Here is a 25,766-nt window from a genome sequence, read left to right on the forward strand (position 1 = left end):
TGAGTTTGGAAAACTTGAATTATTATGATGATCAAACATTATTAAAAATATTAATTAGAAAAATTGCTAATTTAATATTTGCTTCCAATTGTTTGGTTAATGGGTTTGTTAGTGTGCAGGAAAAATAAAATAAATTTTTATGTTGGGCTAAAAAGCAATATAAGCCCAATGTGATGAAAATGTGATTAGCCTGTGCAAAAATATTCCATGCAATGTGGCTGAATTGTTTAAAAGGGAGAGCAAAGCTAATTGGGCCAGAAAACTAGTGTGTAGCCCAAAATAATTATTCTTTGTAAACCAACAAAGTCTTTGGTCCAAAATTGAAGAAGAAGAGAATGGATCAAAGATGGTTCGGTTACCTACTCCCCATTGTGGATTGGAATTCAAAATCAAACTTGGTTAATTGCATAGGTAACCGAAACTGAAAATTAAATTGAGTTAATTTTACATTGAATGTTTTGTCTCTTCTCTCTTCTCTCTCTTTTTTTGCTATTCGGTCATTTCACTCAGGAAAGAAGAGTGAACAAGTTATCATAAGCGAAGTACAGATATAGTAAAGCAAATGGAAGAAGAAAAGGCTAGGCTGATGATGACCTATGAAGAAGGAAGATCCGAAGCATGGTGTGGCTAGATCTTTGCCATTGAAGGCAAGATTTTGAAGAGGAGCTTCAAGATCTTCCATGCCAAGAATAGGAAAGATCTACCTCGGTCAGAGAAGAAGATCTCAGTGGATAAAGCTCATTTTCATTTTTGGTATTCCAAGATAGAAGATAGTTACTAGAGCTACAAAGAGGAAGAAGCAAATATGGAAAGGAAGGAGTTGTCAAGGATCAGAGGTTCATCAAGGGTAAGAGTTCTTTCTTGGAGCCAAAGTCAAGATTAAGGGTTCAGAGTGAAAGAACTTGATGAGAAGGGTTGAGAGAGGTACATGCATGTTGGTTTGCTTTCGGTTTTCCCTCTCTCTTCTCTCTGTCCGAACCTCTGCTACTCTGGGTTGGAGAAGAAGTTGCTTGGTTAAACTGGTTTCAACCTTGGAAGCTTCCCCTTCTATAATAAGGTTGAACGGCCAAGGGTTGAGGCAAGGAGAGAAAGCACTGAATTCTCATAGCTACCCGAAGCTAACAGAGTTCTTCTCCTTGAATGAGTTTCACTTTATTTTCTTTTCTTTAGTTTTGTCTGTCTGAGTCTCATGGTAAAAGGAAAACATGGTGAGGTTTGTAAGAAAAAGCCAGTGAGAGGAAAAAGGCAGTGAGCAAAATTAAAGAAAAAGTCATAGATGTCTCAGAGTTTCTTTGTACATCTATATATTGTGTTTCATGATCCTGTGAGGATTCTCTTGTAAGTTGGGTTAGCACTTTGCAGTTGAAAGCTTAGTAGGAGTCCAAGTCAAATTCAGATTTGGGGATAGAATCTAGATTTGTCCCAGATAGGAATGGGTAGTTCCTAGAAAAGAATTGGTGTATGTAATATGATGATTATAGTGAAATTCCATCACTGTTGTGATGGAGACTGGATGTAGGCTGCATTGCACTTAACAGCTGAACCAGGATACTTCTGGGTGTGATTCTCTCTTTCTCTTCTACTCCTATTCTATTTCTGCTGTGTTGGAGACAAAAATGAAAAATATCTCCTAACCGTTTACGAGACAAAAAGAAAATGTCTCTTGACTTGTTATGAGACAAAAGCAGAAATATCTCCTAAAGTTTCTTTGAAAAAGTAGCAATTAATATTCAGCAAAGAATGGCTAAGATTCAACCACCTTCTCTTAGCCACCGATTACCATAAAATGCAAACGACATAAACTCGAAAGATCAGCCATCCCTGGCTGCTCGGCCCGAGGAAAAAACACCTCCAAAAGGGAAGAAGACGAGAAAATAATAACTTGTTGGATTGTTGGATAGGTTACTTTATAATGTTATGGAATTTATATTTTTTATGTTAGATTGTTGGACATGTTACTTTTTAATGATTTTGGGATTATTAGTACTTTAGTAGTGTGCATTTATACTATGTCAAGTAGTATTAAATTTATAGACTAAGTTATTATTTTTTATTTAAAAAATCGCAAATCCAAACCGATCCAAACCGCTTGTGATCGGATCGGATTGGATTTTCAAAAAAAAAAAAAAAGAAATGCATCCGAATCGAACCAAACTACACCGCGTACACCCCTTACTTAGTAGGCCAGACTAGTAATATATTTAATTGGTCTGAGTCTAACCTGTAGCCTATTATAATCTTTATTTTAAGTACTAAGTGTTCATACCCCGGTCCGAGCTACAAGGTCCGGGCTAGACTAAGACAAACCGGCCGACCTCTTTTTGAGTTACTCGACCACCAACCTCACTATAAAGAGGTCGGGCAAACCGCCGCAGGAGACCCAAGAAAGGCCCAAGGAGGCCCAAAAAGAAGGGTCACCGCCCACTAGAAGGCGGCTGGCCAAAAGATAACGATCTCACCCACAAAAGATAAGATAAGATAACAAACTTATCTCAAAGGAAGGTCGTCAAGCACTAATATAAATACACTAGAGCACCCAATATAACTCATACTCCAATTCTACAAAAAACCTACCAAAAGCCTGTACTGACTTAAGCATCGGAGTCTTTTGCAGGTACCACCCCCCTCCGGTGAATGAGGACCAGCAACGCCTCCCACTCCAACAAGTCGGACATGATAGCCTTGATCAATCCAGAAGATCTTATCCGAGATCGACCTTTCAGTTTTAGGTAACCCACGGAACACTAAGTCTGATTAATTTTCTTTTAAAAAATTATTTATATGCAATATACTAAATTCAATTTTTTAATAATATCTAAACTTTTAAAGTATTAAAATATAAAAAATAGTTATAATAAAGTATAACAAATTTAAAATTTTTAATAACTATTTTAATTATAAAAAAATATTTTTGTATTCATTTATAATTTAACAGACTTAAGTAGGCCTCACAAAATTATTAGACTATTTTGTGAGTCTAGGCCTAACCTATTAATAAAATTAGGCTTTTAAATTAAATTGTATTTAAAACTATTTTATAATAGGCCAAGTTAAACTGAATGCAGGCCTCTGGTAAATGACCTGACATATTTCCACCCCTACTTATCATACTACTCTTTCACTCTCAATTTCTCTCAAAGAACTTACTTTTAATCTCTAAAATGACCACAGAAGCCTCACCCCCATCCCATTTTAACGGCTCCAAACTGTTATTGCATATGTTGTTCTCGGAGCATACTTGTCTCCTGCATATAAATAAATTTTAAAGTAGTCAACACGCAGGGGACGTGGTGCTGTCATTGCGCCACGTGGTGAATCTTCGCAGAGAATTTCTAAAAAGTTATGACGAATCTCTAGCCACCTTTTAAAAAGCAGTCAACAAGTAGGGGTATATTGTTGCCATCGCGTCACATGGCGAATCTTTGTAGAAAATCTTTGATAAAATTGTGATGAATCTCTGCAATGAATTTCTAATAAAGTATCACACAAGGTGTGTGTTGTGTCATATTTCTCTAAACATATATAATACTAAAAATATCTCAAATGTCAATATTCTACAAAAATATTTTTTTTTTTAACAAAAGGAGCTCAACACAGTGAAGTGGAGCAAAAGCAACAAAGAGCACAAAATTACAAGACGCTAAACACAAATAAAAAATATATAATCCGTTATCATCTCCAACATTGCCATCAACAACCAAACGGATCAATACCATCCTAAGCCCTGTAACTCAAAAATGACTTAGTCTTGATTTCTTCAACACCTGTCTTTGAATTCTGGAAAACTCTTATATTCCGTTCTAACCAAATATTCCAAATAACTGCAAAGAAGCCTATCAGCCACTTTTTTTGCTCAGACTTACAAGCTGGTATTCCAATCCAACTCTCAAAAAACTTTTTAACAGTCCCCGGCATGGTCCAAGATCTACCAGCACACGTCAGCCAAGCACACCATACCTGCCACGTAAACTTACAACCAAAAAATAAATGATGCACAAATTCTACATCTTTCTTACACAAAATACAGATATTATCATCATGATTAATAATCCCGAGTCTACTCAGTCTCTCTTTCGTGTTGATTCTGCCTACTTAAACGAACCATGCAAAAAGTTCAACTCTTGGAGGAACCAAGCCTCTCCAAATGATGCTAGTGAAACTATAGCTTGTGATGTCCTCCGAGAGAGTCTCTTTCTGCAGCACCTGCACAAATGAGTTAGTGAAAAAATACCTTTTTTGTCAAATTTCCATATAACTGTATCCTCTCTGTCAATGTATAATTTCACAATCCCGTAACTGGTTATGAAGTTGGTTCAGCAACTGTAACTCCCATTGGAACAGTTCTCTCTTCCATTCGAAGTTTCATACCCACTCTAACCCATCCCAGAACCCACAATCCCTTATTACAGATCCTTGTTGGTTTGAAACAAAGAAAAATCTTGAAAAACTATCTTTCAAAGAGCCACTTTTTACCTAACCGTCCTCCCAAAAGTGAATACGTTTGCCATTTCCCACCTCCATAGACAAACCACTAATCATCATATCTCTCACCTATGGCTCCTTTATATTAAGCTGGCAAATATCTTTCCATGGGCCTCCTCTTGACGGTAAAGGTTATTTTGACAGCATTAAAGTTGGGTTCAAATGATTACAAGAACATACAACCTTCTTCTATAACGGGCAGTCCTCCTTTGAGAAGCGCCACCACCACTTGAATAGAAGCGCCGCATTTCTGAGTAATGCATCCCCTACCCCCAAACCACCTAGCTTCTTCGGAGCTTGAACCACCTCCCATTTCACGAGTGGTATACCATTATTCCCATCTTCTTTACTCCATAAAAACCTTTTCTGTAGCCCAATTATCTTATCTGCAACCGCTTTTGCCATCTTATACAAGCTTAAGTAGTAAACTGGTAGGCTATTAAGAATAGATTTGATGAGAACTAACTTACCAGCTTTGTTGAGAGATTTAGCTTTCCATAAGCTCAGCTTATCTTCCACCTTGTCTATGATAGGTTTCCAAGTCTTCACCAAGTGAGGATTTGCGCCTAAGGGAATCCCCAAGTGCCTGACAGGTAACACAGCTTCCGTACATCCCAACAAACCACACATATTCGTCACCCATTTCTTCTCACAATTGACTAAAATCAAGCTAGACTTGTCAAAGTTAATACTCAGGCCAGATATTAACTCAAAACAACACAGAAGTCTCTTGTAATTCAAAACTGTCTCCATTTTCTAAGGACAAAATAAGATTGTGTCATCTGTGAATTGGAGATGCGATAACTCTATGTTATCTCGTCCCACCAGTAGTGGAGATATACATCCATTCCTAACCGCCTCACCCACCATCCTGTGCAGCACGTCAACGACCAGAACAAACAGAAAAGGAGAGAGGGGGTCTCCTTGTCTGAGTCCTCTCTCCATCTTGAACGTCTTGGAAGGTGATCAATTGATCAACACTGACATAGACGTTGTGGTCACACATTCCTTTACCCATGCCCTCCATCTAAAACCAAAGCCCATATTCTACAGCACTATATCCACAAAGCTCCATCTCACCCTGTCGTATGCTTTCTGAAAGTCTAATTTGACAATTGCCGCCTGCTTCCTTCGCATCTTCAGCCATTGGACCATCTCACAAGCAATGAGAGCACCATCATGTATTTTGCAGCCCTTTACAAACGCAGACTAAGTCTCCCCCACTAAGCGTGGCATCACTAAGCGCATTCTTCTTACCAACACTTTTGATATCACCTTATAAACACAACCAACCATACTAATCGGTCTTAGGTCTTTGATTTTCTTGACCCCCACAAATTTTGGAGCTAGTGCCACCCATGTTACATTAGCCTTGGTGGTAGCTTCACACTTTGAAAAAAACCCAACATAGCTATAGTGAATTCCTGGCCAATCTCATCCCAACATTTCTTTATGAAGTTCATATTATACCCATCACTACCTGGTGCTTTACTAGACTCACAATCCCAAACTGCCTCTCGTATCTCCTCCGCTGATGGCATTTTCTCTAGCACAGTTGCCTCTTCGTCATCAATCCGTTTTACCAACCCATCACGGATGCCAATAATAGGAGCATGTTCCTGTCGATATAGATCTTTATAAAAACCTATAATTGCAATCTGTATTCTGGCCTGATTCCACACCAATCTTCCATTAACTACTAAAGAATCAATTATGTTGCTCCTCCTTCTAGCCGATGCTAGGTTGTGGAAGTACCTAGTGTTCTTGTCCATATCTCTAGCATGTTAAGATCGAGACATCTGCTTCCAATGAATCTCATTTCTAGCATACCACTTCGCACAGCAAGTCACAAGAGCCTTCCGTCTAGCCTCCATTGTTTCATCATAAGTACTAGAACTAACAATGTCATCAATCTTCTTAATCTCTTCCTCAAACTTCTTAATCATGTTGTCCATGTCTCCAAAATTGTCCTTGTTCCATCTCCTTAATGGAACTATCAACGTCTTCAGCTTATTTATGAACTGATCGTCACCCAAGTTCCTCCACTCATCCTTAACCATCCTCAGAAATCCTTCATGAGTAAACCAGGAATCCAGACTACGAAAAGGTCTTGGATCCCCCCATAGTCTTGTATCCTCAAGGATCAATGGGCAATGATTTAACAGCCCTCTCGGACCCCCTTTCAAGCGAGTATCTGGGAACTCCTCAAGCCACTCTAGACTGACCAGAATCCTATCAATGCGGCTGCAAGATTGACCTCGAAACCATGTGAATTTTCAATTAGTTAGCGGTAAATCTACAACTTGTAAATCTTGCACCCACTCCTTAAAATCCTATGCAGATGCTGGTAGACTAACAACGTCTTTCCTTTCCTCTAGTCGTAGTATCTCATTAAAGTCTCCCATGAAATAAAACGGAACCTGACATAAACCCACCATATAGCTTAACTCTTCCCACATCACCAGTTTCTCACTCTGCACATGTGCACCATATACCAAGTAGAAAGCACAGTTAAAATTATTTTTAGTCAGCATATCTTCAATACAAAGCCAACCATCCCCTTTATAGCAATTCGACCGTACAAATAAAAAATTATCCCACATTAACAATAAACCGCCAGAGGATCCAACTGGTTCCACATATACCTAGTCCACAGTGTCACCACCCCACAACCGTGCTACATCAAACCTAGTCACTACCTCCCTCTTAGTTTCAATCAAACCTAGCATATTCAACCTATACTTTTTCTTCAACTCTTTCACCATACTCAATTTCCCATTCCCTCCTAGACCTGTAACATTCCAACAGCTATAAATTATTTAAAGGAACTTCTACACACCTTGTTCTGTTGTTTGGGTCTGCTCCTCCTAGATTTTTCCTTTTGTTTTGCCATCTTTCTTTTTGTTGCGATAGTTTCATTTTGACTTTGTAAAATTGCCATGATATCTTCTTCATCACATAAAAAACTGCACCAGACTCCACTGCTAGCTTCTACGTTTCTTTGTTCTCTGTTGATTGTCCTTCCTGAGTAAGCCACTTATCAGTGTTTGGTTTTGTCCCTTCAATTTCTGTCTCCGAACCAGCATCCTTCGTACCCCTTTCGTTCACAATGTCATGACCCACACCGTTATTTACCCCTCCAACCTCTCCCAACTTACTCACCCTGCCCCGACGAAACATGTATTGACCTCCATGTTTAGCCCGGTCGCTTGCTTCACCAACGCATCCCTCCACACCCAGTTCAGCATCGAGACCATCCACCATTTTCTGCGCTACCCTACTCTCTCTATCAATGCTGTACTCTACCGAATCTTGGCTACCGTTCGTCGCATCCCAATCGGGCCGACGATCCACCCCTCTTCTCATCGCACAGGGTTGCGAGTTGCCTTCATAACGCACATCTAGGTGGTCTTCATCGATCCCTGAAGGATAGCTTACGCAACTTTTCCAACGTTGCGCGACGCTGCTGAAACCAAGGAGCTTCTGCCCCGACCCAGATGCACGTGTACCCTCTTGACTCGGCCTAGGATCCCGTGCGCGTGTTTGTTGCGGCTGTGCTCCCACCATCAGCCCTTCTAACCAACTTTTTTATATAAAAATAAAAAATATTAGAGAATCATCAAAATTTATTATTTTTAGTTATTAGTTAATTATTAATATATAAAATATAAAATAAAATATATTATTAAATTATTAAACTAAAATAATTGAATTAATAATTAAATAATAATAAAAATAAATAAATTTTAACAGTCCCTAATATTTCTCATTAAAAATAATTTCACGGCTTGTTGACTGTTGTGATAAGAATGAGCAACGTGGATGCCCATTCCCATGCAAGACTCATATTTTCAAAGAGAGAATGAATATTAAATATGTGTTGAAAATCAAGACCCCATGCATGTATAAATAGGGGGGTATGGTACGAGGCTTTACACACAACAAGAAATACAAATACTCTCTCTTTTCTTTCTTACACAGAAGCAAGTAATAAGAAATCTATCCCCTCTTTATGCTACAATCAAATACTATTCTCCTTATATTTCTACTACAATTCTTTCTCCTATTTTATTTTATAAGTATTTTAAATTCTATTTTCTATTACTCTTTACATATAATATTAATAGCAATATTAACCATCTTTATTATATTGAGATAGTATCAAATGCAAATCTCTCTCTCTTTATTTTTAATACTTTTTCTTATCTTTGTATATATATACACAATACAACATATAATAATTATTATATATATATAATAATTATTGAGCTAATTATATTAATAATAAAGTCTTCTATTTATACATCTCTATTTTATATCTTTTATTTATTTTACAACACGTTATCAGCACGAGACTCTGATCAAATCTTTAGGAAGACTCAGGTAATATTTTCATTATGTCGAAACTCTCTCATCTTGAATTCAATGCTCTTGATATATCTGGAAACAATTATTTATCATGGATATTGGATGCTGAAATCCATCTTGATTCAATGGATCTTGGAGATACCATTAAAGTTGACAATAATGCATCCCAGAAGGATAAAGCTAAAGCCATAATTTTTCTCCGTCGTCATCTTGACGAAGGATTGAAAAATGAATATCTCACATTAAAAGATCCTGCAGATCTTTGGAAAGACCTTGAAGAAAGGTACAATCATCAGAAAACGGTGATACTCCCTCAAGCCCGGTATGAATGGACGCATTTGCGTTTACAAGATTTTAAATCTATAAATGAATATAATTCTGCAATGTTTCGAATCACCTCACGAATGAAATTGTGTGGGGAAAAAATAACCGATCATGATATGTTGGAGAAAACTTTCTCAACCTTCCATGCCTCGAATGTGCTCCTGCAGCAGCAGTATCGAGAGAAAGGGTTTAAAAAATATTCTGAGTTAATTTCTTGCCTTCTTGTTGCCGAACGCAACAATGAGTTGTTATTGAAAAATCATGAAGCGCGTCCAGCTGGCGCCGCCCCATTTCCTGAAGTAAATGCGGCAAATCATTACCCCAGAAGAGGTAAATGGCAAGCTTTTAATAACAAGAAAAATTATGGAAGGAAAAAGAATTATGTTCAAAAGAGAGGATCTCACCAGAAGTGGGACAAAGAAAGGAATATCGGGCAGAATAAATCAACCGAGGAGAAGTGTTTCCGCTGTGGTGGAAAGGGCCATTGGTCACGTACCTGTCGTACCCCAAGGCACCTAGTCGATCTTTACCAGGCATCTTTGAAAAAGAACGACAAAGGAAAGGAAACAAATTTTGTTTCAAATGATGCTGAGAACTCCACCACTCATTATGATGTATCTGATTTCTTTGAGGACCCTGAAGGAAATATTGGTCATTTGATCAATGATGGAATAGTTTAATATGTGGGATTGTGAAGTATATATGTAAATAAATAATGTAAAGAACTTATTGTCAAGTTTTATTTTCTATGTATTTAAGTTTCAGATGTGATGTACATAAATAATGAAATATTAATGTTTATGAATTTTGAAATCAATGAATATGTCATGTTTTTAAAATAAAATTTTAGTATATGACATTATTTTATGTGCAATATTTCTTAGAAAAATAATTTTGATCAGGTATTCAATTTATCCGTGCATACTACTTATTTTATTATTATTTGTTTTTGAAGAGAATGGCAAGGATATGTAATGAAGATGTATGCCTTGCGGATAGTGCAAGTTCGCACACTATTCTCAAAAGTGATATATATTTTACCCATCTTGTGCCAAAAGAGGAATATGTTAATACTATTATTGGCTCAGGCAATGTGATAGAAGGCTCCGGAAGAGCTATAATTTTGTTTCCTGGAGGAACAAAATTTATAATAAATAATGCACTATTATCTACCAAGTCTCTGAGGAACTTGTTGAGTTTCAAAGATATTCGCCGAAATGGATATCATGTTGAGACGATGAATGAGGGAAATCATGAGTATTTATATATCACAACTCATGATTCAAATAAGAAAGTTATATTAGAAAAATTACCCTCACTTTCATCTGGGCTGTATTATACCAAGATTAGTGCAATTGAATCACATGCCACTGTAAACCAGAAGTTTACTAGCCCAAATGAATTCATAACTTGGCACGACCGTTTGGGTCATCCGGGAACAACCATGATGAGAAGAATTATTGAAAACTCTCATGGACATTCACTAAAGAACCAGAAGATTCTTAAAACTAGTGAATTTTGTTGTGCTGCATGTTCTCAGGGAAAGCTAATTTTAAAGCCATCACCAGTAAAGATTGGATTTGAGTCTCCTGAATTCCTAGAAAGGATTCAAGGTGATATATGTGGACCTATTCATCCACCATGTGGATCTTTTAGATATTTTATGGTCCTAATAGACGCATCTTCGAGATGGTCACATGTGTGCTTATTATCTTCTCGCAACCTGGCGTTTGCGAGATTATTGGCTCAAATTATTCGATTAAAAGCACAATTTCCAGAAAATCCAATTAAAGCAATTCGTCTTGATAATGCTGGTGAATTTACTTCCCAAGCTTTTGATGCTTATTGTATGGCTAATGGAATAAGTGTTGAACATCCAGTAGCTTATGTTCACACACAAAATGGGTTAGCAGAATCACTTATTAAGCGCCTCCAATTAATTGTTAGACCCTTGCTTATGAGAACAAATCTCCCAACCTCGGTTTGGGGGCATGCTATTTTACATGCCGCAGCACTTATTCGTTTGAGGCCAACGAGTTATCATCAATTCTCTCCTATGCAATTAGCTTTTGGCCAGCAACCAAATGTTTCCCATTTAAGAATATTTGGGTGTGCAATATATGTTCCCATTGCACCACCTAATCGCACCAAAATGGGACCCCAAAGAAAATTGGGGATATATGTTGGATATGATTCTCCCTCTATAGTGAGGTATCTTGAGATACAAACTGGTGATGTGTTTAAAGCCCGGTTTGCGGATTGTCATTTTGATGAATCAAAATTTCCAACATTAGGGGGAGAGAATAAGCTTCCTGAAAAGGAACTTAATTGGAATGCATCATCGTTGATGCATTTAGATCCTCGATCAGGGCAATGTGAACTAGAAGTTCAAAAGATTATACATTTGCAAAGAATAGCAAATGAATTGCCTGATGCATTTTCCGATACAAAGAGGATAACCAAATCTTACATACCAGCGGAAAATGCCTCAATTCGAATTGACGTCCCAGTAGGACAAGTAGCCACTGAAGCAAATTCACGCCAGAAGCGTGGCAGGGCGGAAAATGCCCCAATTCGAATTGATGTCCCAGTAGGACAAATAGCCACGGAAGCAAATACACGCCAGAAGCGTGGCAGGCCTGTCGGTTCCAAAGATAAAAATCCTCGAAAGAGAAAAGAGGTAAATACGATTCCTGTTGAAAAAGACATAGTAAAGACACCAGCAGTTGTCCAAAATTCTGATATAACGCCAGAAGACGTTCAGGTACCTGAAAATTGTGAAAATGACGAGATCTCGATAAATTATGTCTTTACAGGAGAGAAATGGGACCGAAATAAGACAATTGTCAATGAAATATTTGCATATAATGTGGCAGTAGATATCATGCATGAAAGTAAGGATCTTGAGCCAAGATCAGTCGAAGAATGTCGACAAAGAAATGATTGGCCAAAATGGGAAGCAGCCATGAAGGCTGAATTAGACTCACTTGCAAAACGTGAAGTCTTTGGACCTATAGTCTGTACACCTGAAGATGTAAAACCTGTTGGATATAAGTGGGTATTTGTGAGAAAACGAAATGAGAAAAATGAAGTCGTGCGCTACAAAGCCCGACTTGTGGCACAAGGTTTTTCACAAAGGCCCGGTATAGATTATGAAGAAACGTATTCCCCTGTAGTGGATGCGATAACTTTGCGTTATTTGGTCAGCTTATCTGCATATCATAAACTGCATATGCATTTAATGGATGTGGTAACAGCCTATTTATACGGCTCATTAGATCGGGATATCTATATGAAAGTCCCTGAAGGATTAAAGATATCTAAACCATCCAATGAATATTCGCAAGGGTTATACTCAGTCAAATTGCAAAGATCTTTATATGGTCTAAAGCAATCTGGACGAATGTGGTATAATCGTCTTACTGAGTATCTGGCCAAAAACGGATTCAAGAATGATGATATCTGCCCATGTGTTTTCATAAAGAAATCTGCATCTGGATTCGTTATAATTACTGTGTACGTTGATGATTTAAATATCATTGGGACTCCTGAAGAGATTCCAACAATTATAAAAACTCTAAAAGAAGAGTTTGAGATGAAAGATCTTGGAAAGACTAAATTTTGTCTCGGCCTGCAGATCGAGCATATAAAAGACGGGATCTTTATTCATCAAACAACATACACAGAAAAGATCTTGAAGAGATTTTATATGGATAAGTCACATCCATTAAGTACCCCAATGATCGTAAGATCTTTGGATGTGAAAAAGGATCAATTCCGTCCTAAAGAAGAAAATGAAGATATCCTTGGTCCTGAAGTACCATATCTTAGTGCCATTGGAGCACTAATGTATCTTGCTAATAATACGCGACCTGACATATCATTCGCGGTGAATTTACTAGCAAGGTATAGTTCCTCTCCAACCAGAAGACATTGGAGTGGAATCAAACAAATTTTTCGATATCTTCATGGAACGGTTGATATGGGATTGTTTTATCCCTATGGATCCAAATCACAACTAGTTGGCTATGCAGATGCCGGATACTTATCTGATCCACATAAAGGGAGATCTCAAACAGGATACCTGTTCACATATGGTGGTACAGCTATATCTTGGAGGTCCACAAAACAGACGATTGCTGCAACATCCTCTAATCATGCTGAAATACTGGCGATTCATGAAGCTAGTCGCGAGTGTTTTTAGCTGAGGAGTTTGATTCAATATATTATGTCATCATGTGGACTGATTGATCATAAGATAGCTCCAACTGTCCTGTTTGAAGATAATACAGCATGCATTGCTCAACTTAAGGGTGGATACATCAAAGGTGATAGAACAAAGCATATTTCTCCCAAATTCTTCTTCACTCATGATCTTCAAAATCAAGGGACGATTGATGTCCAACAGATCCGCTCAAGCGACAATCTGGCAGATTTATTTACAAAGTCACTCCCAAAATCCTCCTTTGAAAGATTGGCACATGAGATTGGGATGCGCCGATTTCGAGACATTAAATGATGTCGGCAAGAGGGGGAGACTGTACTCTTTTTTCCTTGGTCAGGTTTTTTTTCCCATTGGGTTTTTCTTGACAAGGTTTTTAATGAGGCAGTCCCCATCACAAAGGATATTGTACTCTTTTCCCTTCACTAAGGTTTTTTCCCACAGGGTTTTCCTTTGGTAAGGTTTTAATGAGACAATAATCCTAAATGGGCATCCAAGGGGGAGTGTTGTGATAAGAATGAGCAACGTGGATGCCCATTCCCATGCAAGACTCATATTTTCAAAGAGAGAATGAATATTAAATATGTGTTGAAAATCAAGACCCCATGCATGTATAAATAGGGGGGTATGGTACGAGGCTTTACACACAACAAGAAATACAAATACTCTCTCTTTTCTTTCTTACACAGAAGCAAGTAATAAGAAATCTATCCCCTCTTTATGCTACAATCAAATACTATTCTCCTTATATTTCTACTACAATTCTTTCTCCTATTTTATTTTATAAGTATTTTAAATTTTATTTTCTATTACTCTTTACATATAATATTAATAGCAATATTAACCATCTTTATTATATTGAGATAGTATCAAATGCAAATCTCTCTCTCTTTATTTTTAATACTTTTTCTTATCTTTGTATATATATACACAATACAACATATAATAATTATTATATATATATATAATAATTATTGAGCTAATTATATTAATAATAAAGTCTTCTATTTATACATCTCTATTTTATATCTTTTATTTATTTTACAACATTGACAAATGACAATCAATTAAATTATTGATTGATTTTTTGAATACATACACTTGGTGACTATACACTGTTTTGATATTCCGGTCTTATTACGGAAACAAAAAAAACCCTTCATGTTTTTAAAATTGATTACTCAACCGGTCACATCCTGTCAATGCAACAAATTCGAATTAATTTTGGTGCAAACATTTTTTCTACGCCTGCAATGGCTGCAAGTCAGTATGCAATATGCATGCTTTTCTTTTTCCCATAGTATTTTTTAACTTGTTAGGGCAATAACTGAGTGTGTGTTATTATGATTGGTGATAGGAAAAGATGTTGAGTTATGACCACTCAATTGGTGATAGTAATACTAGTTTTCTTATCCAGTAGCAGTAGCAGTAGCAGTAGCAGTAGCAGTAAGCGGCGCCTTCACCACCATGGCCATGCTTGTTTCTTCTTCTTCCTCCTCTTCTTCTTCTTCTCCCCATTCCCTCTCTTTCACCCGTTCTCTTCACAACGCACTTTCCCCATTCTCCATAACATTCACACTCACACGCTCTCACTCTCCCAAACGCGCACCACCATCTTTCAAAGCCACCCTCATCACCAACTCCGATTCCTTCCAAGTAGGTCGCGCCATTGGCAGCTACGGTTTCATGAATGTCACTAGGTCAACCTTCCCTCTTCTTTCTTCTTTCTTCTTCTATCTTCTGTCTTCTATTTCGCCAAAATTTCACTCTTTCTCGTTCATTCTTCAGCTATTCAGCTTTTCCCTCTGCCCTAGAAGGCAACGATTATTCATACGCTGATTTCGGAGCTGGTCTCAAGACTCAAGATGTTGGAGAAGGCAGTGTTAAAATCAGGTACTTACTTAGTTACTTACATTGATTCAAACAAACGAATCCCCTAAATTCCGATTAGAAACAAAAAAAATCACTGATTATGATACTCATGGCAGCACCATTGCAGGCTCTATGAAGGTAGGGTTTCCCAGGGTCCACTCAGAGGTACCCCTGTTATTTTCAAGGTAATCACTTTTGGCATTCTTTCTCTTTTTCTCCGTTTTGGACTTAGAGTTCTTATTCATTGAGCGCATATGCGATAATGTATGAAGGTTTATCCTGGAAAGCGAGCTGGTGGAATTGAGGCTGATATGATGGCTGCTAATGAGTTGAATGCTCACTCCTTTCTTCAAGTTAGATCATACTATATATGCTTCAATTGATTGCTTGAATCTGAGTTTCCTTTAATCCTATTTGTTTTGTTTGGTTTGGTTTCCATTTTTATCTTACAGAGCAATTCTAAAGGTATTGTTCAGAATCTTGTGTTACTTGTTGGTGGTTTTGAAACTATTACTGGGGAGCAGGTTTGTCCTGTGAAATCATTATCTTATGTTCTTTTCGTTTTCTATACCGAGCATTGTGTTTTCTTTAATCTTCTTGGAGAAATAAATCTACCTGTTCCAGTGGCTTGCTTTTCGCGATGATGGGAAATATAGTGCAGCGGATTATGCAAAATTTGCGAGTGATAGGGTATCAAGAGACCGAGCTTCGGGAGAATTGTCTTCCTGGAATCGCTTTGAGCAAGAACAATCGATCAAGAGAAAGCAAATTTTTGTGATAAAGCTGCTCCAAGGTGCTATGAGAGGTCTAGCTTACATGCATGACAATAACAGATTGCACCAGAGTCTTGGACCATTTTCTGTGATGCTCAAGTAAGCAATGGCAACACTTTTACCTTTGTCATGATTTTTCTTTCGCCATGTATTTCTCCATTGCTCTATCTTCAATGTGTTTGCAACATGGTGGCAGCACCATTTCAGAAAGAGAAGCTCGGTATTTGATTCCAAGACTTCGAGATCTGGCCTTTTCTGTTGATGTCAGGTAAGGTAATTGTTTACCTATCCCCTTTCTTATGAATTAACGTATCCCTGACACATTGATATACTGTTGATACTTCATTTGAATATGCCAAACAAATTGTATTTTATTGTTCTATTACTTTCTATCCTTACTTCCTTCCCTTTTATCTTTTTTGAAAAAATAGTTTTGTAACTTTCTGTGAACTTCGAATTTCTAATGTGCAATGCAATATATATCCTGCTTATCTGCACGTGGTAGGATGGCACTGTGTTGAATTCGTTTTGCATACATTGCAAGCTGAAATAGATCAAGATATAAATAGTGTTGTATGATTAATCGTTCCAGCTACTCAGAACTAGAAGAGGATCCAAGATCACTTGCAGATGGTCTCTGGAGGCGAGCAACAGCTGCTGGTGCATTCACGCGTATGGAGAAAAGAGCCTTTGCAATAGCTGATGACATGTAAGTTCTCAGAATTCTGTTCATTGAAGAAGTCTATTTCAACATCTTTTCCAGGTTATCTATTTAGTTTATGAGTTCCAATACAGATACGAAGCGGGTCTTCTTTTTGCGTACATGGCTTTTGTTCCATTTTGCGAAGCTGGCGCAATGGATGGCCTTGCCTTGCAAGTAAGCTCTGCTGCCCTTATATGACTTCATCTTTGGCAGCCCATAATTCTTTTTCTGTGGAAGTGTTCCTTATCATAAGATTAGATATTCACCGGTGTTTTTTCTTGACCACAAAATTCAGAGACTTTTAGAGAACACTTTCCAACTTGATCTTGAAGCAACACGAGAGTAAGATTTCTTCTATTTTATATTCTTGCTAAACCAATATTGTTTCCTCTGTTTGTGGCATAAGCAAAAAAATTTAGTGAGCTTGAGTTGCTGATAAGAACAAAAGCTGAAATAGAAATACTTGGAACAGCAACTCATCATTTATTGATATTTGATAGTTGATGCATTGTTTTCATCCCGTTCAACTAAGTTCCTATACATAGCAAATATACTTCACACGGCACACAATAGTAGATCCTTGCTTAATTTTGTCTCATCTTGTTTTCTTCTTCCACCGGCAGGTATTGTATGGAAGATGACCGATTAGCGAAGGCTGTCGAGTTCCTCGATCTTGGAGATGGTGCTGGTTGGGAGTTACTTCAGGTATTAATTTATATGTTAGAGTAAAAGCAATATTTCGGTCCTTGTAAAATTTTACTTATACCTTTGATTATTAGTATATTCTTCCAATCCCTCGGAAAAATCCTTATTTTCTTCATTCTCTTGGCTGAAAATGCTCCTTCCATGATAAAGAAATTCTTGAATGTATTATTGTAGTGAAGTTATGTAATTAAGCAAAGAAGTCGAGTAAAGTACCAATCCGGTCCCTGTCCATTTTCCAAAATGATAAGACGACCCTTAACCAAAAACACGTTCCATTATGGTCCCTGACCCTGTACTCTGTCTGCCAACCCAGTCCTTTGGTAAGTTTCATGGCGAAAACTCGACGGAAATTGCTGACGTGTTAGGTTAAAAAATGGACAGGGACCTAGTTGTCTCTAAATTTAAATTGGTTAGGGGTTTATTTGTCCATATTATTTTTTAAACAATATTTTTTATTTTTTTTATTCATTATATTAATATTCTTTTTTTAATAAATAAGTACAAACTAATTAATAAATTATTCAAATTTAAAAATATCATTTATTATGAAACCAAATAAACAATTTTTAAATATAATTTTTAAATATATAAATAATAAACATTAAAATTCAGTTAATACATTAATAATAATAATCCTATGATATACTATTAGTATTATGATCTAGCTAATTTTCACAATAAAGTGAAAACTAATAAATACATTATTTGATATATAGTAAACTTTTTTTGACTAATAACATTTAATTTTTTATCTCTTTAAACTAAATTAATAATTCTATGTGATATCTTTGCAATAAAATACACTATGAGTAGGCTACTAATACTAAATGAAATAAAACATAATAGAATTATTAATTTAGTTAAGAGATAAAAAATTAAATTTGTTACTAGTCAAAAAAAGTTTACTATATATCAAATAATGTGTTCATTAGTTATAATACTAATAGTATATCATAGGGTTATTATTATTAATGTATTAACTGAATTTTAATGTTTATTATTTATATATTTAAAAATTATATTTGAAAATTATTTATTTGGTTTCATAATAAATGATATTTTTAAATTTGAATAATTTATTAATTAGTTTGTACTTCTTTATTAAAAAAAGAATATTAATATAATGAATAAAATATAATTTAAAATATTGTTTAAAAAATAATAAGGACAAATAAACCCCTAACCAATTTAAATTTAGAGACAATTAGGTTCCTATCCATTTTTTAACCTAACACGTAAGCAATTTCCGTCGAATTTTCGCTGTGAAACTGATAGAAGGACCGGGTTGGCAGACGGAGTACAGGGTTAGGGACCGTAATGGAACGTATTTTGGTTAAGGGTCGTCTTGTCATTTTGAGAAATGGACAGGGACCGGATTAGTACTTTACTCTAAAGAAGTCATATTGTCTTTTCTGCTAGCACCATTTTTTCAACAGAAGTAGGTTTTGTTGTTATTCCAAACGTTGACTATTCTAATTCCGGAATATTGTTATCATGATTTTTCAGGCAATGCTTAATGCTGATTTTCGAAAGAGACCAATTGCGCAGGCCGTTCTCAATCATAGGTTTATGACTGGGGATGTTCTTTGAGTTTCATGGCATCTCTCGCAATTATATATGTTAAATTTGTCCGCAAATATTCCATGTTTGCTTGAAAGAAATGTCTTGAATATATGCATTGCTTTCAACAAGTAGCAGTGCTTGTGTAAATAGTATAATACTCTAATAATATATAATATTCATAATATTTAAGAATATATAGAAATAGCAATGAAAACTTGGCACCCTACTGTATTATTTGTTTTGTCTCATGAGTCATGACCATGTTTAATTCTCTCTTTTCTTCTATTTATTTATTATTTTTAGTTTTTGTTATTATTTTGGTGGGTGGCTTCTTAACATATTTGTATAATTCATACTACTAGCCAAAAAACATTAATTGCAGAGTGCCAAGTATTAGCTTAGAAGGATAGTTAGGACCTTCCAATGGGTTGCGTTGTTGAATTTTTGTTAAGATTCTAAGACATTTTAGGTTGTCTTAGATAGATTCTTTTCCAAGGTTCCAAAATTTCCATTTGCCTTGTGAGAATTCCTAACCAATTTGTGAATGAATCCATTAAGGGTTATTGGGAATATAATATATTCTAGACGACCTATGCAGATATAGTGGGGTTTATTTTTTTATTTATTTTTTAATGGACTCAGTATATTATCTATCTATCTATCATGAAGCTTAATCTGGTTAGACATAAATAATCTGTATTATTTGGCCATTTGGGTGTACATAGAAAAATATAATTCATGATTATGCAATATGACTATGTTCATTTATAATCTCCAATATATAATCAAAATACACACAAACAACATAATAGAGAAAGGTCAGGTCTGCAAGATTCTTTTCGTTGTTGGGAAGCATATAATATATTAATCCATATATAAATATCATTGTCTAATATGCATGCAGTAATTAATCATAACAATGCCAACAACAATGGCAACAAGCACAAAGGTGCACAATGAACCACCGCCAGGAATACGTCTCAGGCCCCTACTACTTTCTGACCTTGCGACTCTGCTGGATATTCATGACAAAATATTCCCCCACGGGTGAGACCATGGTTATAAATATTACTTACATATAAAAAATCAGTTACTATATATACGTTGGTTAATCTATTTTTAATACTTTTAATTTGTATTTTATATACCCAACAACTTGGATATTTTTGGAAAAGATATATAATTATCATGACAATGATCACAGTAGTGTAGTTGGAAATTAATTAATTTTCAGGAATGAAGACCCTTCATTATTTTACGAACAAATGTTATCAAATGAAGATTCTGATGACAAGATGATGACATTGGGAGCTGTTGACAGTAGTAGGCCAGATGATAAAAGTGATGAAATCATTGGATACGTAGTCACAACTAAAATTGTTAATGCAAGCGACAGTGAGGTTCATATATAATCGATCCCACTTAGTTAATTCCTTTAAATATAATTGTGGCATCAAATATCAAATTCTTGATATATCTCTTTTCCATTGTATTCTGATATTAAGTTGTCAGTAAAAACACATGAATAATTCCATATCTAACCCTTATGATCGTTATTATTATTATTGTAGATAGCGGATAATATAGTTGCAGCAGGTGAGTCATCAGATAAATTAGACAATAAGAGTTTGGTGTATGTTATGTGGCTGGGAGTATTGGAAGCATATAGGAATCGAGGAATAGGTAGGAGTAGTTTATTTTTAGAATAATTCTGGAATTTGTCAAAAATTTTAAAAATATTTTTAAGTTTTATTTTGTTTTAATTTTGTCTTAAAATTTTTTTATCTGCATCTAATATACTCTTGATATCTAAATTTAAGATCAATCTAATAATAATACATAAAAATAATACTTGATTTGTTTGTATTGAGAGTTGTTCTTATGAAATTATTGTTGATTTGGTATTAAATTTTTTGAAAAATTAGTTGCCAAGAGTATATTTAATGCAAATTAAAAACTTTTAGAATAAAATTGAAATAAAATAAAACTTATGAGTATTTTTAAAATTTTTGTCAAATCTCGAAAATAAATATTATAATGTATCCTTATTTTTATTATATTATATTGATATTTTTCATTTTAGCTAGTTAGTTGCTGTTATTATTGGTGAATTATTTATATATACAATTATGTCACGTGTACCCACAAAATTAACTACTAAATTAACCAACGCATTATTTATATGGTGCAGGAACTTATTTGATGAGGGAGGTTATAAAGTATGCTTCGAGGATTCCAACATGCGTGGGCATTTACCTGCACGCGGTTGCTGAGAATAAGGCAGCAATTAAGTTGTACAAGAAATTGAAGTTCAAGTGTGTTAGAAGGTTAAGGAACTATTATCCAATCAATGGCAAGCTTTATGATGGATTATTATTCGTCCACTGTCTTAATGGTGCACGCTGTTATCGCTCACCAAAGTATATATTCGTTAACATATTTATGTACGATGCACATGTGAATATATATATTAATTATATTACTACTAACTCAGAAATACAATTAATTTTTATATATATATTTTTTTTTCAGAGATGTTGTGACATTAATGTTGGGGCACGTGAGAAGTGGGTTGAAGTCAGTGGGTACTAGGCTGCGCAAGATTAAACAAGAAAGCCAGCACCGTTCATGAACATATTTAAATTTGTTCTTTTTCTTCTTTTATTTATTTATTTATTATTTACTGTATATTTCAATAGAAAAATTTCATCTTACAAATGATTTGGTAGTGCAGAATAAATTGTGCATATATAATATAATGTTTGAGTAAATCACAATCCCTCTCTCCCCCTTTATTTTTCCCCTTAACTTGTGTCACAAGCTGATTTCTTAAAAAATACGATTATAGGATTATATTGTTTAAATAAATAAAGAAGAGTAAATAGTGAAAGAAAAAACAATAGGGGAGATTCGTTGCGTTGCTGGGGATAGATTATAGATCCAATTACAAGTCTTTTGGCCAAAAAGCATCACCATCTCATCTTCTCTTTCAAGTTATCTATCTAATTCATTTCTGTTCTGACTTTTTTCTTTCAGTTTCTATGAGTAGTTTAATTTAAACTCAGAAATTGATATTCAGGAATGATCAATTTGAAGATGACATGCTGAAGCTGTTGTTGTTTGATTGGTAGTAATAGTAACTTAGCTAGTATTATTCCACAATTTCTAAGCTCAATGGAAAATAAAGAAGTATTTAGTAAGAGAGAAATAAAGTACAGGTCAATACAACCTTCTGATGAACACACTTTACAGCGTATCCATGACCAACTTTTTCCCATCAGGTTAGTTCTCTCATTGACTTATGCTTTTAGCTCTTCAAAATATAATTATGTCTTCAGTAATAATGTTCACAATTCTCAGGTATGAATCTAAATTTTACCAAGATGTGGCTAACGGGCGAGGCACCGAGTCGTGGGGAGCCGTCGACGTGAGTCGCAGTGATGGTCAGAGTGATGAACTAATTGGATTTGTGACGACTCGGATTGTTCCTGCAGCAGAAGTTGAGGTTAATTATGTTAATTACTTGAAGCATGTTATGAAAAAGGTATTTAGTTAGTACATTGTTGCGAGGAACTTGTGCTGGAAATACACTTACAATTTGATATCTTCTTAGGATTTTAAGTCCATGTATTTCTTAAGCCAATCTTATTATTGTTAATGATATAATCATTTAGGTGTTTTCTTCGGCTTAAACGTTTAGGAGAAGTGATTTTATGACATAATATTAGAGTTTCTGTGACAAAAATGTCTAGAATTTTAATATGAAAGAAAAACAAATTATGAAAATTTCACGTAAATAAAAAAATCTTATTAGAAATATAACTATTTATATGCTTCTTGTCTACTTAAACTTCTGAGAAAAGTAATTTCATAACAATTATGCTTCTCAATATCCGTACTATGAGGCTTGATTAGGGTAGGCCAAAATATGTAACAGAATTTTGTGCTGATAATTGTGGTTTGTTTTGTCCATGAATATTGACATAGATAGTGAGTATCCATGGAAATGACTTAGCCAAATCAGATGAAACTTTAGTCCATGTTTTAACGCTAGGAGTGGTGAAGGAGTATAGACATCATGGAATAGGTAGTAATTTCTGATTGGCACTTGTAATTATATTATTACTGGTTAACTTGTGTGGCTCATCATCTCATATGCATCTGCATTTGCAGCTTCTGATCTTCTTAAGAAGGTGATTGAAAATGCTTCTATGATTCAAAGTTGCCGCGCTGTTTACTTGCATTCGAGTTCTGAGAACGAGGCAGCAGTCAATCTCTACAAGAAAATGTCTTTCAAGTTAGTAAGAAAGTTGTCAAAGTATTATTCATTCGATGGCAGACATTCGGATGCATACTTATTTGTTTACCCACTCAATGGCGGTCGCTTTCATCGCTGGCCATTGTAAGCCTAAATTACCATCCAATTTTCATGCCTTACCTTGTTTATGTTTTTTCAATTATATTCTAATTACTTTTAGGTGATACTCTTCTCCAAACTTTGCGTCAACATGAAATGCTTATATTGTAATAACTTTTCATCATCTCATCCTGTCATGTTTCAGCGAAGTTCTGATATCAATGTTGAGCTGTGTGAGGAGCGGCTTGGAGTCTTGGGGGACAAAAATGAAGACTGATACATCTCAAAGCAAGAAAAGTGGTACACAACAAAACAGAGGAAAGTTAGCTTGCCATTAGACTAGACTCTATATGTAGTATATGATATTTTTTTGGTGTCTATGAAGTATATCATTTGGATCTTTCTGAAATTTAACCCAAAATAATTTGTGACTCTCATTGTAATAGTTGGCATAGTTCTTCACTTGTCAAATAGGAGGGTTGATATTATTAAAACTTAAGGCAGGAGATCAAGATAATAGATTTCTGAATTCAAGTATATAAAATGAATGCAAGATACAAGTTATATGTAGTTACAATCAACATCTATCATAAATATAAGATATAACTACAACACTTTCGACGGTTAGTGGCGGTTCTGGAGTAATATTGCGGTGGTTTTGAACCGTCGCTAAACATTTTGGTGCAGTTAAATAATCACTGAAAAATAAGTCGCGAGCAAACAATTAGTCGCGGTTTATATTAACCGCTGGAATAACTGTCACGAATTAGGATTTAGTTTTGTGGCGGTTTTTATCAGCTGCCATAGCTGACCGACAAATTGTCTATCAATTTTGCGGTACAACTGCCGCTAAATAGCAAGTAAACGAAAATAACATTAGTAGTTATTTGAACTATTCTTGTAACTCGGTCAACGACGATCAAATCTGTTAAAAACTGGATGGTTCGTGTTGAACCGAAAGCGGTCAACTGTTAAATATTTATATATTTATATAAAGGCATGGATCATATTATAATTAATATATATATATATATATATATATATATATATATATATATTATGTCTTATTATAATTTATACATAATTCAATTAAATTAAATTTAAATAAAGATTTATTTTTTTATATTCATATTTAATTATGAATGTGTCAATCGGTTCAACCTGTGACTTATCGGTTGAACCAGTATTCCGATAATTTAGTTATATGATCGGATCGATTACCGGTTCAGTTCTAATAACTATGTTCATATTACTTTTTTATTATTTTGTCTCTTTTATTTTGTCTATTTTTTCAACTTTAATTTATTAGAAATTAATTAAAATAAAATTTTTTTAAGAATTTAATGGTTGATTGAACTTTGTTTGCCTCTTTCATTTTAACACTAAGGCTGATTACCTTAATTTAATGGTTTGGGTCATAGTATTACATATTTGTCTATTTTAAAAATTTCGATCTTTATGCTTGATTGAACTTTGTTTTAATATTTAAAAATTTAGACATTGACTTATTTTTTTCTTTTACAGTTATGCTTGAAGGCAAACTTAAAAGATCTTATAGTAAACGAGAAAATTTAATTTGTAAATTTGTTCACATGATTAATCAAAATATATTTTTATAAGTGATTAACTTTTTTTTCGTAAAACAAATACAAAAACAGTCTAACGATTTAAGTAACAGTAATTCAAACATATTTCTCAAATAAAGTAATGAGAACTAAGTAGATCATATTCGGTTATTTTATAAAAAAAAAACAAGTTAGATGTATTTTGCGGCGGTTGAAAAAAACTGCTACCAATAGCTTAACTAGCGCTACAATAATCCATTTTGTGGCGGTTATACTAAAACCACCGCAAAATGCCAAACAATTGGCAGCCCTCCTCTTATCCGCTCCATCAACCGTCGTAATATTTCATTTGGCGGCGATTTTTGGTAACCGCTGATAGAAAATCGCTGCAATCTGCTTTTTTTTGTGTAGTGAACTACTAACTACTATTGATCTAATTCTCAACTACTCAATAAGAAAAACTATAGAAATTGACAAAAATAAACGCAGACGAAATTGTCACAACGTAGTTCAGACGAAAATGTTAGAATAGAGTGCATATGAAACTGCTGGAGAAAGTGCAGATGGACTGTCGAAAAGAAATGCAAATGAAACTGCTGGAAGAATGGTAAACTGCTGAAATACTGTAAAAAAGATGGTGAACTTACGGAAAAATGGCAAACTACTAAAAAATTACTAAAAAGGTGACAAATTGTCAGAAAGTATGGTGCAAATAGAATGGTTGAAAAGCAACTGATTTTTCCATGAGAATTATAAATATACCTCTAAAATGTGAAAACAATAAGAACGAAGCAGAAATCTCAAAAATAGAGAACAAAATTAAAGAGAAGAC

The 25,766-nt window shown here is 35.0% G+C and overlaps 3 protein-coding genes across 4 annotated transcripts; all 3 read left to right on the forward strand.

The window, feature by feature from the left end:
• Positions 1-14,536: 14,536 nt before the first annotated feature.
• LOC130979890 (uncharacterized) lies at positions 14,537-19,254 on the forward strand. Its single transcript, XM_057903436.1, has 13 exons — positions 14,537-14,659; positions 14,754-15,096; positions 15,185-15,289; positions 15,396-15,453; positions 15,541-15,621; positions 15,721-15,792; positions 15,893-16,140; positions 16,238-16,309; positions 16,634-16,750; positions 16,837-16,918; positions 17,040-17,086; positions 17,368-17,449; positions 18,956-19,254. The coding sequence occupies exons 2-13, from the start codon at positions 14,864-14,866 to the stop codon at positions 19,037-19,039; spliced, it is 1,281 nt and encodes a 426-aa protein (XP_057759419.1). The 5' UTR covers positions 14,537-14,659; positions 14,754-14,863; the 3' UTR covers positions 19,040-19,254.
• Positions 19,255-19,941: 687 nt separating this feature from the next.
• On the forward strand, positions 19,942-21,758 carry LOC130979059 (histone acetyltransferase MCC1-like). Of its 2 annotated transcripts, none has more exons than XM_057902414.1 (5): positions 19,942-20,059; positions 20,247-20,412; positions 20,584-20,695; positions 21,204-21,432; positions 21,545-21,758. In XM_057902414.1, the coding sequence occupies exons 1-5, from the start codon at positions 19,944-19,946 to the stop codon at positions 21,642-21,644; spliced, it is 723 nt and encodes a 240-aa protein (XP_057758397.1). In that variant the 5' UTR covers positions 19,942-19,943; the 3' UTR covers positions 21,645-21,758. The 2 variants fall into 2 exon arrangements, with proteins under 2 accessions (XP_057758397.1, XP_057758396.1); XM_057902413.1 differs by having other exon boundaries at positions 21,204-21,456; positions 21,545-21,741.
• A 197-nt stretch (positions 21,759-21,955) lies between these two features.
• Positions 21,956-23,987, forward strand: LOC130982899 (histone acetyltransferase MCC1-like). Its single transcript, XM_057907033.1, has 6 exons — positions 21,956-22,005; positions 22,092-22,293; positions 22,373-22,556; positions 23,000-23,099; positions 23,186-23,414; positions 23,575-23,987. The coding sequence occupies exons 2-6, from the start codon at positions 22,187-22,189 to the stop codon at positions 23,705-23,707; spliced, it is 753 nt and encodes a 250-aa protein (XP_057763016.1). The 5' UTR covers positions 21,956-22,005; positions 22,092-22,186; the 3' UTR covers positions 23,708-23,987.
• The last annotated feature ends 1,779 nt before the right edge of the window (positions 23,988-25,766 follow it).

Source organism: Arachis stenosperma, chromosome 5 (assembly GCF_014773155.1).
Source record: "Arachis stenosperma cultivar V10309 chromosome 5, arast.V10309.gnm1.PFL2, whole genome shotgun sequence".
In the NCBI taxonomy this organism is placed as follows: Eukaryota; Viridiplantae; Streptophyta; class Magnoliopsida; order Fabales; family Fabaceae; genus Arachis; species Arachis stenosperma.

Coding starts and splice junctions, on each gene's coding strand:
- LOC130982899 (XM_057907033.1), top strand. CDS start 22,187: ATGGAAAATAAAGAAGTATTTAGTAAGAGAGAAATAAAGTACAGGTCA. Junction 22,294..22,372: donor GACCAACTTTTTCCCATCAG/GTTAGTTCTCTC, acceptor CACAATTCTCAG/GTATGAATCTAAATTTTACC. Junction 23,100..23,185: donor GTATAGACATCATGGAATAG/GTAGTAATTTCT, acceptor CTGCATTTGCAG/CTTCTGATCTTCTTAAGAAG.
- LOC130979890 (XM_057903436.1), top strand. CDS start 14,864: ATGGCCATGCTTGTTTCTTCTTCTTCCTCCTCTTCTTCTTCTTCTCCC. Junction 15,622..15,720: donor ATGCTCACTCCTTTCTTCAA/GTTAGATCATAC, acceptor TTTATCTTACAG/AGCAATTCTAAAGGTATTGT. Junction 17,450..18,955: donor CTGGTTGGGAGTTACTTCAG/GTATTAATTTAT, acceptor ATGATTTTTCAG/GCAATGCTTAATGCTGATTT.
- LOC130979059 (XM_057902413.1), top strand. CDS start 19,944: ATGGCAACAAGCACAAAGGTGCACAATGAACCACCGCCAGGAATACGT. Junction 20,413..20,583: donor TTAATGCAAGCGACAGTGAG/GTTCATATATAA, acceptor TTATTATTGTAG/ATAGCGGATAATATAGTTGC. Junction 20,696..21,203: donor ATATAGGAATCGAGGAATAG/GTAGGAGTAGTT, acceptor TATATGGTGCAG/GAACTTATTTGATGAGGGAG.